Source organism: Patagioenas fasciata, chromosome 1, assembly GCF_037038585.1.
Source record: "Patagioenas fasciata isolate bPatFas1 chromosome 1, bPatFas1.hap1, whole genome shotgun sequence".
Lineage (NCBI taxonomy): Eukaryota > Metazoa > Chordata > Aves > Columbiformes > Columbidae > Patagioenas > Patagioenas fasciata.
The window spans coordinates 175,300,247-175,319,388 of NC_092520.1; the positions used below are offsets into that span (position 1 = coordinate 175,300,247).

At 42.8% G+C, this 19,142-nt stretch overlaps 1 protein-coding gene across 1 annotated transcript; it reads right to left on the reverse strand.

Moving 5' to 3' along the window:
- Positions 1–1,078: 1,078 nt before the first annotated feature.
- On the reverse strand, positions 1,079–19,028 carry ADSL (adenylosuccinate lyase). Its single transcript, XM_065860473.2, has 13 exons — positions 18,800–19,028; positions 14,407–14,610; positions 13,231–13,275; positions 12,379–12,458; positions 9,473–9,644; positions 9,130–9,176; positions 8,648–8,738; positions 7,744–7,813; positions 6,583–6,730; positions 4,523–4,613; positions 3,883–3,972; positions 1,514–1,690; positions 1,079–1,221 (listed from the first exon to the last, which is right to left on the reverse strand). The coding sequence occupies exons 1-13, from the start codon at positions 18,953–18,955 to the stop codon at positions 1,135–1,137; spliced, it is 1,458 nt and encodes a 485-aa protein (XP_065716545.1). The 5' UTR covers positions 18,956–19,028; the 3' UTR covers positions 1,079–1,134.
- Between the last annotated feature and the right edge of the window lie 114 nt (positions 19,029–19,142).

The window sequence follows — 19,142 nt, forward strand, 5'->3', positions numbered from 1 at the left end:
TCCCATTTCTCTGACTACTTAATACAGACAAGCCTCATTAAAACATACTATATTTTTAAGTCCTCTTTAAACAATGATGGCCTCAAGGAGAGCAGGTAGCTTCTTTCAATTAGTTCTGCTTTTCTTAATTCTCTCCAACAATCACACTTCAAAAAGAATCAAGTAATTCTGATCAAGTATTTATTCAGACTCTAAGAGTCTGAATAAATAACAGAGGTAAGAGCTTCTTATTGCACTCAAGCAAAAAAAGAAGGGCTGTAATGTAACAAAACTGGATGAACAGGTAAGGGAATCATTCCAGTTTAAGTTAAAGGGAGAAGGGTCTGGTCCAGTACTGAATGTCCAGTAAAGCACAGACGTTACAAATAGAACACGCAGAGTCAGAAATAAGACCAACGCTCTTAATTTTCTCTGGCATCCAATGAATTCCAACATCTTTTTTCTTTCTTTATCAAACAAAACTTACTTGCAATAGAGAATGACTCACATACCAGAGTTTACCTGCCTTTCAGTGTCAAAGACCTGGAAAAGTAAATCACAATGGCTGGTTCCTGACCTACACCTGTAAATATGATTTTCAGAAGCTGCAGCACCACAGGTGCAGTATTAAACCAGCAAAGGGTCACTGCAGGACCACCAGTTTGGTGAGTCAAAAAGTTCCATGGCCTCTCCCTTTCATTACTCCTAATTCTTTTGGCCTATTTGCTCCCCAAATCGCAGTACTCTGAAAGCCAGAACAACCTTTTATCATCTTTTGGGATACCTGTGGAGAAAGTTTAAGAGCTGATGAATAAGATGGAAATGGAAGTGGGCTCAGTTGCCCTTACCCCTGCTCTTCAGCAAGTCACACATGAATGTCAGGCGTTGCTCTTTAAACAGCTGCACTGCTCTATAACGGGACAGTGAAAGGTATCTTGTCACAATCATGCGTTTCTCGGTAACTCAGCACACAATAGATGGAAGTTTGATTAAACAACAGACAAACAATGAAAAGCCCATCTGGAACTGAGGTGGCTGTAAGTTCTGGGGGTTAAATGTACTGTGGCGAACCACAAAAACATGATGCAGTAAACAGACCTGGTTCAATAAGGCTTTTACTATCTTCCTGTACCCACACACCTTTGTGGAATATGTCTAAAGTGCCAGCTCAATTTTCCCACCCATCTTGCTTTGGTATGGAATCAGTGCTGGTCGAACCTCTTCCTTCAGGAACTTTGCCACCTGTTCAAGAAAGATGAGAAAGAAAAAACTAGAAAGAGTTCCCTTCTCCTCCCCATTCAGACCTGCTTGTCTCAGTGGGGTCTGTTTCACAGAGACACTTGGCAGTCTGATGCCCAGGGTCATAAATGTGAAGCCCACAAGGAAAGATAAGAAAGCCAAGGAAAATCAAAGAGAGAAACGTGTCTACTTTAGTGGTATGGGCAGAGGTACACAATATGGACACTCTGGCACACAAGAGGATGCAGATTGCATTACAACCTGTAACACCCATAGCCTCTTTCCATTACCATACCTGCTGAGGAGCACGTCCAGTGAAGGAAGAGGGATCCAACAGGCTTTCAAGTTGTTTATGGATAGGGCTGAAGTAAGGATCAGCTTGGACACGGGCAATGAAGTCGTTATCGCCCCCTTCCTGTTTCACAACAGCGGCTGCTTGCTGGGAGAGAACACGAATCTTCTCATGGCAATCCTGTAGGAGCAGGGGGAAGACGAAGGGAAAAGAAAAATAATTCAATTGCTACTGAGAGCACACATTCATCCTGCTAACTTGTGCAGGAGGGAGAAACATCAAAGCGCACTGCACTGGACAGCATGTAAATGAGACACAGCTTGGAACACAGTGTCTCATATACCACTATATTAAACCAAGATTTTCTTCATCCTTCCGGATCTGCCCTTTGAGGCTAAAACAGTCTGAATGACATATATGTTCCATGTTCAGTTATACCACAAACTTGTGACACTGGAATCCTTTACACTTCTTCAAACTCCTCAGATACTCTTAGGAGTCATTATAGGATTTTTTTTTCAGTTGTTCTGTTCCCTACTTGCATGATTTTCCCCAAGACAGGCTATAGTAGCTGTTCCCAAAATATTCTATGGACTGTAATAAAGGATTTCCTTATTCACCGCTAGTCATCCCCTACATACAACATCTTGGGTGCATTACAAAGTAAAATCTCTACAGGTTTGGAAAAGGGAAAAGAACCCGTCTAACTTAATGAGCAGTGAGACTATGCAAACCATAGCTTACCTAAGGACAGGATGAAGGGAAGAAAGAAACTTTAGTAAACCTGAAGGCCTTAAGACATCTCTTCCAAACAAACCTCACATGACACTAAGACTGGCAAAACCCTTAAAACAATTTTTAATTTTTTAATTGCTTCCTAATCCCTTGATTCCTTGTGGAATCAATATGTAAAAACAAGGGAACCCAACTGTAGTCAGGGACCACCTGCAAAAGCAGATGCCACCATGCTTGCCCTAAAATACAGTCAAATGGTTGCATGTACAGCCATGTAAGAATCTCCTCATAGATATTATCCCTGATCTATCTCCAATTAGGAGGAAAATGATCTGTTCCTTGTTTCCTCCATCCAACAGCCATCTTGCTCCAGCACCGACCTGCCTCAGGTGACCAGATCTGTCTTCTGCATCTTTAGAGAAGGGAGCTGATCAGTAGTGGGGAAAGGAAGTGAGTTTCTATGCTATGAGGTGAGAAAGCATAGAGAAAATATGCTGTTCTCTGGAGTTCTCCGTGCATGAAAACAGAACATACCAATGTGAATAACAACAGATTTTATAAATGTACTAAACTCTATAGATTTGTAATTCAACAGCACCAGAAAGAAGGCAGGCCAATAACAAACACAAATGAAGTTCACTGTCCAATCTAATCAAAATAGAGAGGATCGTTTAGGTGAGTACGAACATTTCAGAAAGAGAACCAGCTGAAAAGATAATGAAACTTCTTCACATGATGTGACCCCTAATAAGTTTAGCTAAGAAACTTACTGACTGACTCAGTGACAAACATCAGAGACACATGGGAAAAAGAAAAAAAGGAAAAAGGATTTTTCCTGACTAACATCACAGGTGAGTTGTCAGAAATGTTTCAGACAACTAGAACCACATACCCTACTCAAAGCTTCTAGCAAACCCTTTCGCTATTACTATCTTGCAAGTTTAACTTCCGCCCCTGATATGGAAATAATCACAGAAGGAAAAATTACTTTATAAAATTAAGGTAAAATAAGCTGTTCTATTGAGATGTAAGTTTGATCATCAGTTTTAAAATAAATGATAAAAAAATATAATCTAATTTTCTCTGTATTTATTTACTAAGGAAAAACATTTAATTTCAATTTGCTTGAATACAGAAAACTGAATGAGGGGCCATAAACAAAGTTAAGAATAAAAAGCACTATACTGAATGAAGTGACACATAAATGAATGGTTCAGAATGTCTGTCTTGATTTTTTGTTAACAGCACTGATTCATTCGTTTAATTTGTAAGGTAGCCAGCCACCAACATGTTCCATTTAAAGAAGCCTGGCCTGTGTTCCAAGTTCCTTCAAACATTTACAAGAGGAAAACGCCTACCAGTATCTAATATAAAAATAGGTCTCCCTCTTCTCCAACATAACCAGCCAGATTAGCTCAAACACACAGTGTTTCTAACAGTAAATATAGATCTCCACAACCGCTCTCTCCTCAGAGAAGAGAGTCTCTGCAGCACCAGTGTCATATCAATAACTCTGTGGGAACAGGTGTAGAACAAAGAGGTGTGAGATGGTCAGGAGAAGAGGCCCAGGTATTTTTGTTTCTCAGGAGCAAAATGTCAGGCAGTGAACAAAGGTATTTTTTTGACTGCACTTGTACCTGACGATTGCCCCCTGCTTTCACCATTGCCATGATTATATTCTCTGTGGCCATGAATGGCAGCTCCTGCTGGATCCTCCTTTGAATCACCTTAAACAAAACAAATAGGAAAAAGAAACAGCATTATAGCGATTCTGTAGACAACTGGGACTCCCAGTGAAGTTTTCCTCTCCCTCTGAATCTCTAGGACTGGACAATGATGCAAATAAATCTATCTTTTTGAACACAGCTATGGAAATCTAGGTATTGAAACTGATAATACTTGGAATAGATATATATTTTAATGGACATTACTGGGAAAAAAACAGATTTTTTTTTTAAATCTGTAAGTTACAGGTCTGCATGACATCTGCCTTTAGAGCATATTTTGGTGATAAGTTCCACAGATCTGTCATGTAGTTCAGGGAAAAATGTTCTATTTGAGAAATTTTTCATTTACTATCATTTGGCTTCAAGAAGCGCCCTTCCATGCCTGTTCTGTGAACAGTGAGAATACAGTGAGAATGGAGAGGAAAATTCAGAAACTGTTTGAACTAACAGATAAAAATGTAATCCTTTGAGTAGAAGGATTTTTATATACTTTGGCATAGCTGCAGCATCATCAAGGATGCAACACTGCACACATTATCTCCTGCTTTACCTTTGGATATACCACAAGTCCCTCGGAGATATTCTGCAGAGTACTGAGGATGATGTCAGCTGTGAGGAAAGCCTCAGCCAGACAGACGCGCCTGTGAAACACACATACCCAGGGCCCCAGTTAGCAATAAAGGCCACGTTCCCACTCTACCTCAGATCCAGCTCTTTAGTTTCTGTAAATAATTCTGTAAATAGCATTACTGTGGCCCTAAAGTTGGAACTGTTCTTATAAGTGCCTTTTGTTGCTTAAAGTCACAACTAGGGAAGCTAAAGAACATCTGACAGAAGCAGCTTTCAAGCTGGGGAGACAGGAGCATTTCGGGCTATCTTCTTTTTTTTGGGGTCAGTAGAGAAAGAGCGAGAGGAAAAGAAAGGGTAAAGGTGCACAGAGAAAGCTCGAAGATATTTCAATGATTACACAGCTAGGAAAGAGGGCAGCAAGGTACAGAGCTGAAAACATGAGTCCATCTTCCCCTGTGTTCTGTGTTGCCCTGTCCACTGATCCCACTCTTCAGGAGCATGACACACTGCATTGTCACACTGTGCCTGGCTGTGCTCGTTGCGGAACTCTCAAAGGGATCCACACATTTGGTGAAGCTCCTTACAAAAAGGAATATCAAAAGGAAAGGAGGGCAAGGAGAAAAGTAGTGGGGACTGAGCTACACCAGGTGAAAGGCTCTGTGTCACAGTGCAGCAATTACAGCATCATCAATCTGTGACAGCAGTGTCTGGCCCATCTAAACTGTGACCTCTTAAAAAATACTAGTACTTGAACCTTGTAGTACATTTAAGGCCCCCAATTCTATCACATTGTCCTCAAAAGGACTTTACTGTTTTGTAGGTTGATTGCATTTTCTCTGGCTTGCTCTCCTTTCAAAACAGTATAGCTTTAACAATAAAAACCCAAGGTACAGGATCTTTAATTGGATTATGAAGTGGACAAATGACCTTTTCTTTTAGATGAGATGAAAATAAAATTTGAAACATTCCAGTACATCTCTCAACACTCTTGGAAAATAAACATATCACATGAACCAGTATCCAGTTTCTTAAATTTACATTGTTTTCTGTTGCCTATTCAGCTCTTTTCTTAACGAGACTGGCAGCTGTGGAATAAAGTCCTTTTGGGAAAAGATCTTGAATACTTTCATGAAATTTTATGCAGACATTATGTTTGTGGATACATTTTAAAATATAACAGTCTCATCAACAATCTGAACATTAGTCTATATCCACAACTGCTGCTGTTCATTGCTCCACAAGCCCCCTATCTAAAAAATCTAAAGATCTAAAGATTTCTAGGATTCTAGGAGATCAAATTCAGCAACAGACTACTTTGAAACAGAAACATTTCAAAGGTAAATATGAGCTTTATGCAAATTTCATACAAACTGGAAGATGGAAGTGTTGAATTTAATTGCTATAATTTACTTGAAAATCATTGTAGATAACTTGTGCTTATCTCAAAATAGTCATAATGGAGAATCAGAAAACAGGAAAGATTGTTGAGCAATATCTAAAAGACCTGCACAAGTTTTCATGAAACTGTACTTCAAAAATAACATTTGTGCTTTCTCTTTAGCATCTGAACTACTTCTTGTAAAGAACAACAATTTACAAATAGATGAAAATAAGTTTCTTTAAATTATTTGGAGGGTTAAGGGATTACAGATAAAATGTCAAATTATTCTTTAAGAAGTGAAGAGGAGCAGGGTCAAAAAACACATTTAAAACAGACAGGGAGGAAAAGGTGAGAAATGTAAGAACTGCTATAGTAGGCTGTTGAAACAGGAAGACGAGCAATTTAATACTGTGGCTTCTGCATCCCCCCCTCTCTCTGCTCTTTTACTTTGCAGAAGATGTTGATGTTAACAAAACCTAACAGTTTTCATCCAATCTTAGAGAGGAAACCAGCTTGTAATCTCCAGATTATATTGAGACTGCTTTTCATCAAGGTGGTAACTTGTGGTTTTAGTTTAAAAATAGTATTTTCTACATACATCAGAAGACCTTCCTGCACAAGACCTTCTGAAATTGCTGCATCGCACGATCTAAACAAACCTGTTGGCACTGTCATCCAACGTTCGCTCAAACCACTGCACGGAGGCTGTTTGGAGGGGATCCAGCACCAGAGTCATCAGGTGTCGAGCCAGGCTGCAGCAGCGTTCTGAGCGCATTGGATTCCTCTTGTAAGGCATTGCGCTTGACCCTGTGAAAGGAGAAAGAGTGATGGAAACAGGACATAGAAGCTGTGCATTCAGGAAGAAGAGATGGAGGTCATCCCCCAGATGAGAAAAATGTGTCGGGAACCATGTTTTTGACTAAAGCCTCAAAACACGTTGATTTTCCTAGGACAATAAGGAATAAAGAAAACAGACAGCACCATACTTCCCCTTCAGATTAGAAGCACCCAAATGTGGGGAGAAACAATTGAGAAGACATTTTGCAATTCCGCAGAACAGATTAAGTACTATCACATAAAAAGGACAAAGTGACTTAATTTTTAATGCAGTAGTTAGCACCACCTCTCTAGGCTACCAACAGCAACTTCAGCAGTGATGAAGACCCCATCTGCTCAATAACATTGTCCTTCAAAGTCAGATACCTATACTGCTGCCCATTGCTCTGGTGAATGGATATCAAAAGCAACCACAGAATGTAGAATGATTTAAGTAACAAATGCAACTAAAGCTTAATTTGCCACTATGCAACTATTTAGGGTGCCTGCCTGAACTTTCTTCCAGCCGAGAGCCAAAACTCTACGTTTCCCTCTCCTATCGATGTCAGAATCACATCATTGGTATTCTTCTGGCAAGAGTCCAGCCAAGTTTCATTGTTCCAAATTTGTCTGTTTATAAAGACCAAAATGCTGAGTCAAGCTGAAAACACATAGTTCCAGTTAGCTTCATGAGGAATGGAAAACACTAAATACTTCTCAGATCCAAGTCTTCCTCTGTGGGGAATATGTGACTGCTTCTGCTTTCCTCCCAAGCCCAGGAAGTACAGAAATACGAATCTGATTTTAATTACTTAATATCCAGAAACCTTTGGGTAAAGTACATCTTTTTCCTTTTAAAAAAGGCCCAAAATACTAAAAATATCAAACCTCAGTTTATTTAAAGCAACTTCGGTCAATGCCATTTCTAAGTTTGTTTAAAAGGCTGTACCAACATAAATGAAAACATATATACATTGGTCCAAGAAACGTCTGCCATCCCTTACCAATCTGGTCTTTTTCAAAAGGCTCCTCTATCTCCTTCAGGTTGGCCAAAAGACGAATATCAGTACAAATCTAGGAAAAAAGCCCAATAAATTAACAAACAGAACCAAACTAACGCACACACCAATATATACTCCTGATAGTATTCTTGGAGAAGTGTTTGCATCTATGTCTGAGAAGTAAATTGGGGACACAGTGAAAAATTTGACAAAAAAAAGACACCGCAATGATACTTCTCAGCCTCAAAATCCCAGTCAAGAAAGCGTAAGGAAACAAAGGTTTACACTGTGTTAGAATACAACAGGACTCCAAGAAGGGCACATGTTTGCAGGCAATGGAAGAAACACCAGGAGAGAACGATGAAAATGCACAAGAAAATTACACAGTGGTTTGCAAACACAGATAATGTGTTCTCACTGAGCCAGCCAGCCTACAAAACTACACCAGAAGAAAATACCACAGATCACTTTATCCCAAGAGGAGAAAGACGGAGGGAACAGAAATAAATCAACGAAAAGAATCCACAAGGACAGAGAGAATAACACCATTATCAGAGAAGCAATTAACTAGGAGAAAATGGTGAAATTTAAAAACTTGTACACCACTAGGGAAGACATTTGCTCTAATTGGATCAATTTAGCATAGATTAGACTAATATCTGGTGTGGGATTTGTTAAGCCATCTTAAAATCTGCTCAGTAAACTTGCTTTATTTGCCACTGTTCTTAAGATCTTAGAAGTCTGATTGCTAGGCATGTACCCAGGGGTGATTTTACATGACCTCAGAAAGAACAGCTGAACAAGGAACACCAATTATGTCTCTTAGGAACAGTGTTCTGCACCATTAGCACCTTCTCTTCAAGATATGTTTCCCCTTCTTCCCAGTGTATACAAATAGGGTACTCACCTTGTGTATAGATGCCCCAAGACTGGCCAGCACAGACAAGACTTCAATATCCACCTTGCGACTATAGGTCTGCCCTGTTACCATATAAGCCCTAAAAACAAGTACAGAAGTTGAGTGCTCCAGATACAATTGGAAGACTTGGAGCGAGGAGTGACATAGGTCTTAAAGTGAAGGGTTGCCATTCTGTCCTGACCAGAACAACTTTGGATTCAGGCTGTCAATTTTGGGCAGGATGCAGATAAAAGAGAGAAAAGCAGAGGGAAACCGGCCAGCCATGCTTTGAAAGGGAGACAAGTCACTTATTTAAGAGGTGAAATTTCCTGCGGGAAGCTGCAACTGGGAATGGAAGGTGGCAAAGGGAGGTAAGTCAACAGCAGCACAGATGTCAGTTTGGCAGCTAGGGGAATCTGGGCCAACATGGACAGCACGAGTCACGCTTTGTTTACACCAAATTTAGGTGGCTAAGCATGCATGTTACATACCGCTTAAATCCTGCCTTTGCAGTCACTAATCTGTCCAGCTCTTCAACCTCAGGGTGAAGAAAAAAACCAAAACAAACAGAGCTCAGAAAGCACCAACTCAGGAAGGTCAGTAACAGCACAAAGGATCCTTTGCTTTTCATAGTTCACTGCCAACAAATGTTTTACTTGCTGGGAAGCACTCTCTCCCCAGATTCTGCTCATTTTCACACAAGCCCTTGTAAGTGGGTCCCAGAGGGATCACAGTGCCCTTGTGTATTTCATACCAGAATCTCCATGTTCCCCAAAACAGAACAGCATTTCAAAGGGGAGACTGCAAGTCTATACCCTGGGCTGTTTGACTTACTTTACTATGGTCTCCCTCAAAGAGCTGCAGGAAGCTGGCTTGAGTGCCAGTGGTGCCTTTCACACCACGAAAGCGCAGGTCATCCCGAGCCCGCTCCAGGTTCCGCAGGTCCATGCACAAGTCCTGAATCCACAAGCAGCAGCGTTTCCCCACTGTGGTGAGCTGTGCAGGTCTGAAAACAATCAAGAACAGATGGAACTCATTGACAATTTGCACAGTAACTCCATAAGGACCATGCTTTGCTGCTGAGTCTACTGTTAAGACCTCCTTGCAGGTTGCTCACTCTGACTCCTCTGAGCAGAAATTAAAAAGATCTGGCTTAGGCAGGAAGATGGGCCACTCACTACAAGAAAGACACGGAGGTGCTGGAGCAAGTTCAGAGAAGGGCAACGAAGCTGGTGAGGGGTCTGGAGCACAAGTTTGATAAGAAGCGGCTGAGGGAACTGGGGCTGTTTAGCCTGGAGAAAAGGAGGCTGAAGGGAGACCTTATCGTTGTCTACAGCTACCTGAAAGGAAGTTGCAGCATGGAGGATGTTGGTCTCTTCTCCCAAGTAGCAAGTGATAGGATGAGAGGAAATGGCCTCAAGTTGCACCAGGGGAGGTTTAGGTTGGATAGTAGGGAAATTTTTTTCACAGAAAGGGTTGTCAGGCATTGGAACAGGCTGCCTGGGGAAGTGGTTGAGTCACTGTCCCTGGAGGTGTTTAAAAGACATATAGATGAGGCTCTTAGGGACATGGTTTAGTGCCAGAATTAGGTTAACGGTTGGACTTGATCTTAAAGTTTTCCTCCAACCAAAATGATTCGATGATTCTATGTAACAGCACATATATATCACCAGTAAAGACTACTGAAGACACAATTATTATTTTCAGGAATTAGATGCAATTACATCAAGAATTACATCAAAGAGAAAATAGTAATTGTAGTTTTTCTATGTGTTAGGGGATAAGCGAGATGCGATATCTGCAGGTGTTTCACTACTACAGCGTTTGAGTGTTTTAAATAAAAGCGACTGACGGCCCACTAGTCCGGGTATCTAGAAGGGCTTTCACGGCGTTTTCCCAGAGCTCTGCCCAGCCAGTGTAAGTACCGCGACTTCCCCGGCTCCCGCCGCCACCGGCAGGCGGCGCTCCGCCCCTGCGCCTCCGCTGGCCGAGGGCGCCCCCTGCCGGCCGCGCGCCGCGCCGCGCCCGGAGCTCTGCCCGCAGAGATAAGCCCGGGGGCTGAAAGAACGCGGGGGTGCGGCTGTCCCGCTCCCCAGTGCTGCTCGCCCAGGCCACAGGCGGCACCCAGGCTGACTTACAGCTCGAGTGTGAATTTCCCAGCGCAGAAACATCTGCGTGCACGTTGTGATTTTAAATGACTCCTCTAAGGGATTGTTCCTTTTTATTTACAAAAAGGCATGCCTCAGCTCTTGGGGAAACAATGCAATAATTAACAACATTGTTAGGTAACATTTTTTATAAGACCTCCACATTGAAATAAATATCTGTGAGCTTCAACCACATTGTCCCGCTTCAGAGGCTTTCAGGAGAAAACGAGAATATTAAACAGAGCCTTTCGAATTAGCCACATAAACTCCAAAGATAACCTCTATGATATTTTGAAAAAGCATATGCACACAAACAAGGTGCTCATGATTAAGTTCAGACTTAAAAAGAAGGCACATGAGATGTGGAAGCAGGGATGGGCGATTTGGGAGGAACACAAAGAGACTGTCCAGCACTGCAGGGATGGGGTTAGGAAAGCCAAAGCCCACCTGATGCAGGATGTGAAAGGCAACAAGAAAGGCCTCTGCAAGTACTTAGGCAGCAAAAGGAAGGCCAGGGAAAACACAGACCTGTTCCTAAATGGGGGAGAGGTGCTGCGGACAAAGGGCACGGAAAAGGCTGAGGTATCAGTGCTTTCTTCACCTTAGTTTTCACTTGTGTATACCTCCTGAATACTCCTTTGTAGTCTTTCCAAAAGCCAAGATAAAATGGAGTTCAGAGAATACGCTTCTGAAAAGCTGCAGACAAAGAGGGACCTAGAACTAGAGCTGATTGCACTGACATAGCATATACAGTAAGACTATTAATCAGAGGCCTGAAAGGATGAATTTTAAAGTGCCAGACACCACATCTGACATGACGTGTGCTTAATTTCCCTGCCTCTGGCGTTCCATATCACTGGGATAGAAGACCCAGGCTTAACTCAAGGTGTACAGTTTAACATCTCTGAAAACAAATTATCTTCATGAAGCAGCAGATTCATCTACCTCAACAACAGACCTACCCAGATCTCATTGTCCTTTTACTCAGCAGTCTGCCTAAAAATTTCTATTCTATTCAAAGTCAATGTCAGAAGTGCTGCACAAGAAGTATAAATTTCTCTGTTGAACAGAAGAAATTCTGCCTGATTCTTCCCAGGGATCCATACAGGGATGTATGGAAACTGATGGATCCTGAATCATCCCTTCAGAAGAAAGCTTCAGCTATAGTGCCAGAGTAGCTGTAGTGATAAGTAAACAGAACAAACCTTTCTAAGCTGCGGTTGGAACTGACAGGAAAACAAACAAACAAAACGTGACTGGAGGACAGGCTTACCACAATTCCCAGTCACGCTTTTTCAAACAGCCCAGAACACACACACCTATGTTCGCCAGGAAGTTGTTCCTTATGAAGCTGGGTTAAACAACTAGCGACAGCTGGTCAAAGCAACAGTTCAATTTCCTGAGACAAGGATGGAGTTAGGCACAAACCCCCTTTCTGAACCACCAACAATGTCTTAATGACATCCAGCAACCATCCAGTACCAACTGCCACTGGTCAGAAATAGGAAAAAGAATGTTGAAAGAAAGCAGCAGCAGGTCAATTTAACCAAAGTACAGCCGACAAAATGAAAGCAAAGGCTGATGGTTACTTACTGGTAGTGAGTGAAGCCCAGAGTAGGCAGGTCAGCGTACTTCTCAGCAAAGTCGGCCAGCCGGCTGATCACCCTTGCAAGCTGGTGGATGCAGGAAGGATAGAAGGGAGGCAGAATGAGAGAAAAAAAAAAAAAACCCACAGCAGAAGCTAGCACGCTTAAGCACAACACCATTGTGAGAAAAAGGGGAGGAAAACAACTGTGCAATCTTTGAACAACCCCCTCTTATTGTAGAACGTGGTGTTTTATTTTTTCAGGGCATGCATGAAATTCCTGCTTGCTACAAAACTCGAGCAAGAGATGATACAAGTGGTTGGACTTCAGCTCAAATTAGTCTAGCCCTCGTGCCCAACTCAATCGTGCACTGGGTATTTTCTTTATTCCTGGAATTAGCCAGAAATAAAGCCGCTAGGGGTAAAATTGACACATGTATGGTCCAAGGCAAATTGAGTGCTAAGACATTCAGCTCAGATAGACAACACTACACACTACACTCCCACCACATTTCACTTCAGAAAATTGTAGTATATAGCACCTTGAATACTGCATACTCCTATGAATACAGTTAGAGCGAATGCCTAAGCTGACCCTGAAAGCAATACAGTTGTTTTCTGAAACTAGTACCTGTGGCACAGAAACAAGGAGTTGCTTATAATTCCCATGGTGAGCAAAGAAACTTGGGAAAGACTTGAGAAAGGAAAGGAAGATAACTGTTTGCTTTCTTGAGAATAACCCAAACAGACAGCTCCTCCTAGCTTCCCAGCAGGGCTTAGAAAAATCCAAGTTAAACCCAGGCTGTTTACAGGACATCAGCACTGCCCACTTCCGAGACACTGCCCAAATGCCTTCTCACCTTGGGTAGCAGCAGGTTAAACCCGTCACGGAGGACAATTAGATCCTGAAAGAAGCAAAGAAAGGAAGTTTGGGCCATGTCTAAAGGACCAGACATAATGGCTTCTCTCAAAGGCAACACAGATCATTGAAATACACTTTGTCATCTCAAAACGGAAGCTCTGCTTTCCTTCTTGCACCAGAATTTGCAGTGAACTTGCTTAGGAGAGAAATGTTGCATACATCATTGCTCCTTCTATACTATCCACAGAAAGTCCTACTGGGCAGTAGAAGACTCAGTTCCACTGACCGGGTATGAATGATTATTTTGATATACTCCTGATGCCCATGGAATGACAGACTAAGTCATTCATCCCAAGTGGAAATACCGGCACTGCAGACTAAAGACAGCAGGAAAGTAAGTGGACTGATGAGGCAGCACTTGTCTTTACTCCTCTTTTGGAGACTCAGGTACTGGTAGGTGCCAAGTGTCACAGGGAAGGGGGGCTACTACCTAAAAGCCAAAGAGACTTGCAAAGCAGTAAGGTAAAAATAATGACACAGCAGCTTCTGGTTGGACAAAAGCAGATGTGAAGTTGCAATGAATTGGGCATGGGGGAACAGCAATATCTACTGAGAAATCAGGCTTTAGTTTGCACTCAGTTTTAGACTGTTTTTTCACAAACGTTTTACAGTTCCGTAAAATGGCGGTACTTCCTTTTTCACTTAACACATTTTTCCATTCTCTTGGCCACTGAAAAGTTTCTTTTACCCTGAATTAATACAGGGGTTCCAAGCAGCGGATGAAAGCTCATTGGCTGCGTATATCAAAGGCGGTCTCATTTTGTAAGTCAGTGAACTCTTGTCCTGTTGGCGTAACTGACAGTTCACGTTTCTGCATGTGTTTGCTACTCATGTCTCTTATCTCCCTGAATATTTAACATGCAATCAGAGTTTAGGGAACAGCTAGTTTTGAGACAGATCTTGCTTCATGTTGTAAGAAAGAAGGCAAGAGAAGCTTGCCTTCCTAGGGCAGCTAGGGTGAAGGGGAATTAGCTTCAACAGTACAACTAATAGAAATGTCTGAAAAATCTATTTAATATTATTTTATAAATAAAACTTTATAAAGAGCTATCAGGTAAGCAACTGTAGCTTTGTTTGGCAGATCTGCAGGCAGGAAACCAAAATATTTTATTACCGTATTATCCCCTACATAACACGAAGTTGCTCCAAGGTGAATGATGGCTGCGGCTTTTGGACAGCAGTGGGCAAAGGTGTGAACGTGGGCCATCACATCGTGACGCAGCTTCTTCTCTTCCTCCGCTGCCATCTTGAAGTCAATGTTGTCCAGATTTGCTTCCATCTCCTGTATCTGCTCATCTGTGATAGGAAGCCCAAGTGACTGCAAGGGGAAAAGAAGTTCCTATTTCTTTTTGTCTCTAAGAGACAAGTCAAATTGAGACAGAAGCTGTTTAGACAATTTACTCCCATGTGACATCTCATGCAGGACAATATGGCAAAATCAAAAGCTGTAAAAGCAAATGGTTGCATTCTAGAGTTCTCTAACCTCTTCCAATAGGACAGGACAGCGTTCATGCTCAACTGTTCCTCTTGGGCTTCATACTTCCCTCAATTCCATTAACATCCCTGTGACAACTACAAAAATCAGACACATGGCAAAAAGTGATATAAAAATATTGTAGCTTTAACTTCTTTTATTGAAATTTACCCTCTGGGTAAAGAACAATCCAGCTACCATGTCACAAGATAGCTTGTGTCAGGAAGAACTCTCTGGACCACAATCAGACCTAAGCAACTGTAAGTAGCAGGCTCAGAACGAAGTGGAAAGGTATATATTTCAGGACTTTTGGAAAGGTACAGACATATTTTGTCCCAGTCTGAATCTGGAAACTTGGGAAATCAGTTGCTTCGTCTGCAAGCAGAAGATAAATGTTCCTAGGTCATGCTCAAAAATATTTGCTAAACTTTTTTAGAAAGCTCACTTGAAAACAGAGTAAGATATCAAACCACAGAATTATACACTGGTATAAATCTTGCACAGCTCTATACTCACACAAGTTAACTAAGCTGAGAAAAATGTTTTTTCCCAATACCGAGAGTTTAAAAATCTCACAATGAACTTGGCATTATTGCCTTTTCCAAATCAAAATGCTATTGTCTGGTGCATTAGTAATTACAAGTCACCAGCCAGGAAGCTTCATGGATACAAAGTATTTCAAAAGCTGGTTCTATTCAGAATCAAACTGACTGAAAAAATGTTTTCAATGTGGAATCTAGAACTAGAGAAGACAGTAAGTGAAGCAGATGTGTCTTCAAGGCCCTCATCAGTACCCACATAACTTAAAATACGATGCTGCAAGTGTGATTGCACTACCATGAGTGTCCGTATGAATGAGGAAAAGTATCAGACTTCAGTCAGCTGGCTGTGAGGTGTGCTGATGCTGACCGTAGGTGCCTGAAAACACACAGGCAACTCAGCAAGCAACACTGTCTTATGTCAAGATTAAAATCTCACACCTTCCTCACACATCTGCAATCTGCTGGGAAAAGCTGACCACAGTGTGCATTCACTGACAGCCACAGAGAGGAAAGAAAGAACCCCCAAGAAAATAAACTACTTGTCATAGGGAATACATGCAAGGTCAGGTAGGGCCGTGGCAAATGCTCTTCTTGTGTGACCACAAACATCACGTGAGGCCTCTTCCCTAAGAGTTTTTGCTGATACTGGCAGTACCTCAAAGGGTCTTCAAACCTGTCTACCTAACAAAACTAAGCAGGAAAACTACCCGAGGAAGAACACAGGATTTTCTCCAAAGCACTACAGGTCAGAGATGCGCTGTTCGGATTGTGCTTTTAAGGTGTCATTCCTCCAAGGCTGTTTCAATACTTGGTTATTGAAGACTGAAAAAAAAAAAAATGAGGTATCATAATACAAACTATTTTTTGTTCAAAAAACCACAAACACTAGATGGGTATGAGCTCACTTCAGCTCTTAACCCAAACTTTAATGAGTATCAGTTGCAAAAAGATTAGTTTAAGGAGCTCTCTCTTACTCATCTAATCACACATTTGCTGATTCTTCTTTTTCAACCTCCTGGTATTACCCGCTGTAAGGAACAAAATACAAACTATAAAGCTTCTCTGTCTAATTTTGTTTCTAGTGAAATAATTTTTCAGTTTTTATTTCACATATTCCAAGTGGACTACTCAATTCTTTTTCCCATAAGTAAGGTCAATATTGAATGTACCTCATCCTCTACCTCACCTAAGATTTATCACTGAACTGCACATCACCTCTTTTACTGCTTCCCTGCAGCTTTTAGAAAACCTATGTTTAGATCCTCCTAATATTCTGATCTACTGAAAAACAGGCTTCTAGGATGATTGCAGAGGCTTGAAAGATATGCAGAGGATGGTGAGTACTACTAGAGTAAATAATACCCATAGTCCATTCATTTTGTTTTAATGTACCCCAAAAGAAATATTATATATCTTCAATAAAGAACCTGAGGAAACTGCTTATATCTATCACGACCTTATCACTCACAGAGCTAACAGGTGCTGGAAGTAGCTGACTCTTCCTCTTTCAGTCCAGAGCTGACATCAGAAGACAAACTTCTCCGGAACGAGGAGACAAAAATAGTAGTCTCCCTCTTCCCACGACAAAAAGGGTGCTCAAGAAATTGCAAGATCTGTCTCTGCTTTCTGGGAACAAAACTCTGGTGGCAATGGGAGGGAACATGAGGGTCAAGAGGCAGGGGAATCCCAAGTTCAGGGCTTAGGAGTGGAAACTAGAGGTCTTACACTGGTTCTTTTACCAGCTTGCTTTCTCCTACTGGGCAAGTCATGTCAAGTATTTTGTTCTTGAACAGCAGAAAAGGTGATTATTATCTGCTGGAATTGGTATGGCAGTGTTTAAATTATCATGCTTTGAACATGAAAACCTCCTTAAGCGTGCATTCTAGTGTTGACCCTTCCTACACTAGATGAGATTTGCAGTCAGCTCACTCCAGCATCTCAGCCTTGACAATACCTAGCACATAGCATTTCAGAAAACTCCTCCTATTTAACAGAGCTGTATAATTACATCTTCACCTTCTAAAACATCACATTTGTTGCATCATACTATTGATGAGGCTGCGATAGTGGTGTGATGCTTGAGTGGAGAAGAAACACAGCGATGACAATAGTAACAGTCAGACCTAGTGCTTGGATCACTTCCTACAACCCCAGTACTTTGAGAATGAAAACTGAAGGACTCTGGACAAAACAAATGGGCAACTATTAAGTCTGAAAGACAAAGCTATTGTGTCAGATGGCACAGTGGCTTTGTGTGGTCTTTCCCCCCCCCCCCCCCCCAGGAACATATTACAACATTTTCACTGTCAAAAACCTGACATGAGTCTTCCTCTCAGAGACAAGGAGTCAAGTTAGCACATCATAAAAACTGACTGTGTCTCAATTAAATAGCTGTATCCATACTCCGTACTGGGACCAAATCTAAAGTAAGAAGGTTCGGTTTAACTACATATAAAAAATGTTAACTCCATAGACTCTACTACCCTGTTTCCCCAAAAATGAGAGGGGGTCTTATATTAATTCTTGCTCCAAAAGATGCCTTCTTTTTACATGTACGGCTGCCTGGGCACTATTTAAATTGACTTTTCTAATGAACTGTAACTAGGGCTTATTTTTGGAGTAGAGCTTGTATTTCGAGCATCCTCAAAAATCACGCTAGGGCTTGTTTTCGGGGAAACAGGGTAACACAACACCTCACAGTCATATGGACATACTCTCATCCTCTGCTTCCTAATAGCTGAATCAACGCCAGTTCTTCGTGCTATCTTTTTGCGTGTGCGTGTGGTGCTTGGCCCGTCAGAAAAGTCACAAGCATTTCTAGGGTTGGAGGTTCCGCTTGCTTCAGCCAAAAGCAAACTTCTCTCAGAAATGAGGGCTATCCTAATCCAACTGGCTGCAGGTGTGTGGGGCAGCCCGGCTGGCACAGACCGACGGCAACCTGATTGAACGAGAGCGCGGGTGTCATCAGTCACACCTCCCGAAAACAAACAGACAAGCACTAGAGAGAAGGACACCAATGTTTGCTCAGAAGACAACCACCCCCCCTCCAAAAAAAAAAAAAAAAGGCAAACCCCAAACCCCAAAACTGCTTAGCAAAGTATGGAGACAACTAATTTCACAAAGAAGGCAAGAGTGCAAGGGGGAGGGAACGAGAGGAGTAGCGGCGATTCGCTGCGGGGTCGGGCAGGTGGAGGACTGCACACCGGGGGTTGTGCAAACCCGGGCTCGACACTCCCCGCCCAGAGGCGCCTGAAGGTGGGTCGGGTTTCTCCCGCCCGTCCTGGGCCGCCGCTCGGTCTCCCGTTTCCCCCGGTTCCCGCGCTGCAGACACCCAGCAAGCACAGCGCACGGGCTCCTCACATCCGCCGTTAACCGGCCCTTCCTCCCCTCCGCCACCCCGAGCCCTTAAAGGGAAGGGGGGGAGCTAGGGAGACGGTCCCCCGCGGCAGCTCCCGCCCGCTCTCCCCTCAGCGGCCCCGTCCCGCCGGTACCTTCTCAGCCTGGGCGAGGTAGAGCCAGAGGCGGCGCCAGGTGCCGAACTTCTTCCTCTCGCTGAAGTTGAAGCCCATCTCAGCGCTGGCGTATCGCGACACCAGCGGCGAGCGGTACCGCGACAGCACGTCCTCCTCAGCGCCGGGGGTCGCCATAGCAGCTGCAGCGAATCGACGGAGCGATCGTGCCCGCCGGCACCGCGGGATAAGGGCGGGCGGCGGCCCCACCCCGCTGTCGCAATGAGCCCCGCCCCCGCCGCGGAATACGGCACCCGTGCTGCGCGGGGTGGGGGGGGGCGGGAAGGAAAATGGCGGCGGGGGCCGAGACACAGGGTGATAAAAC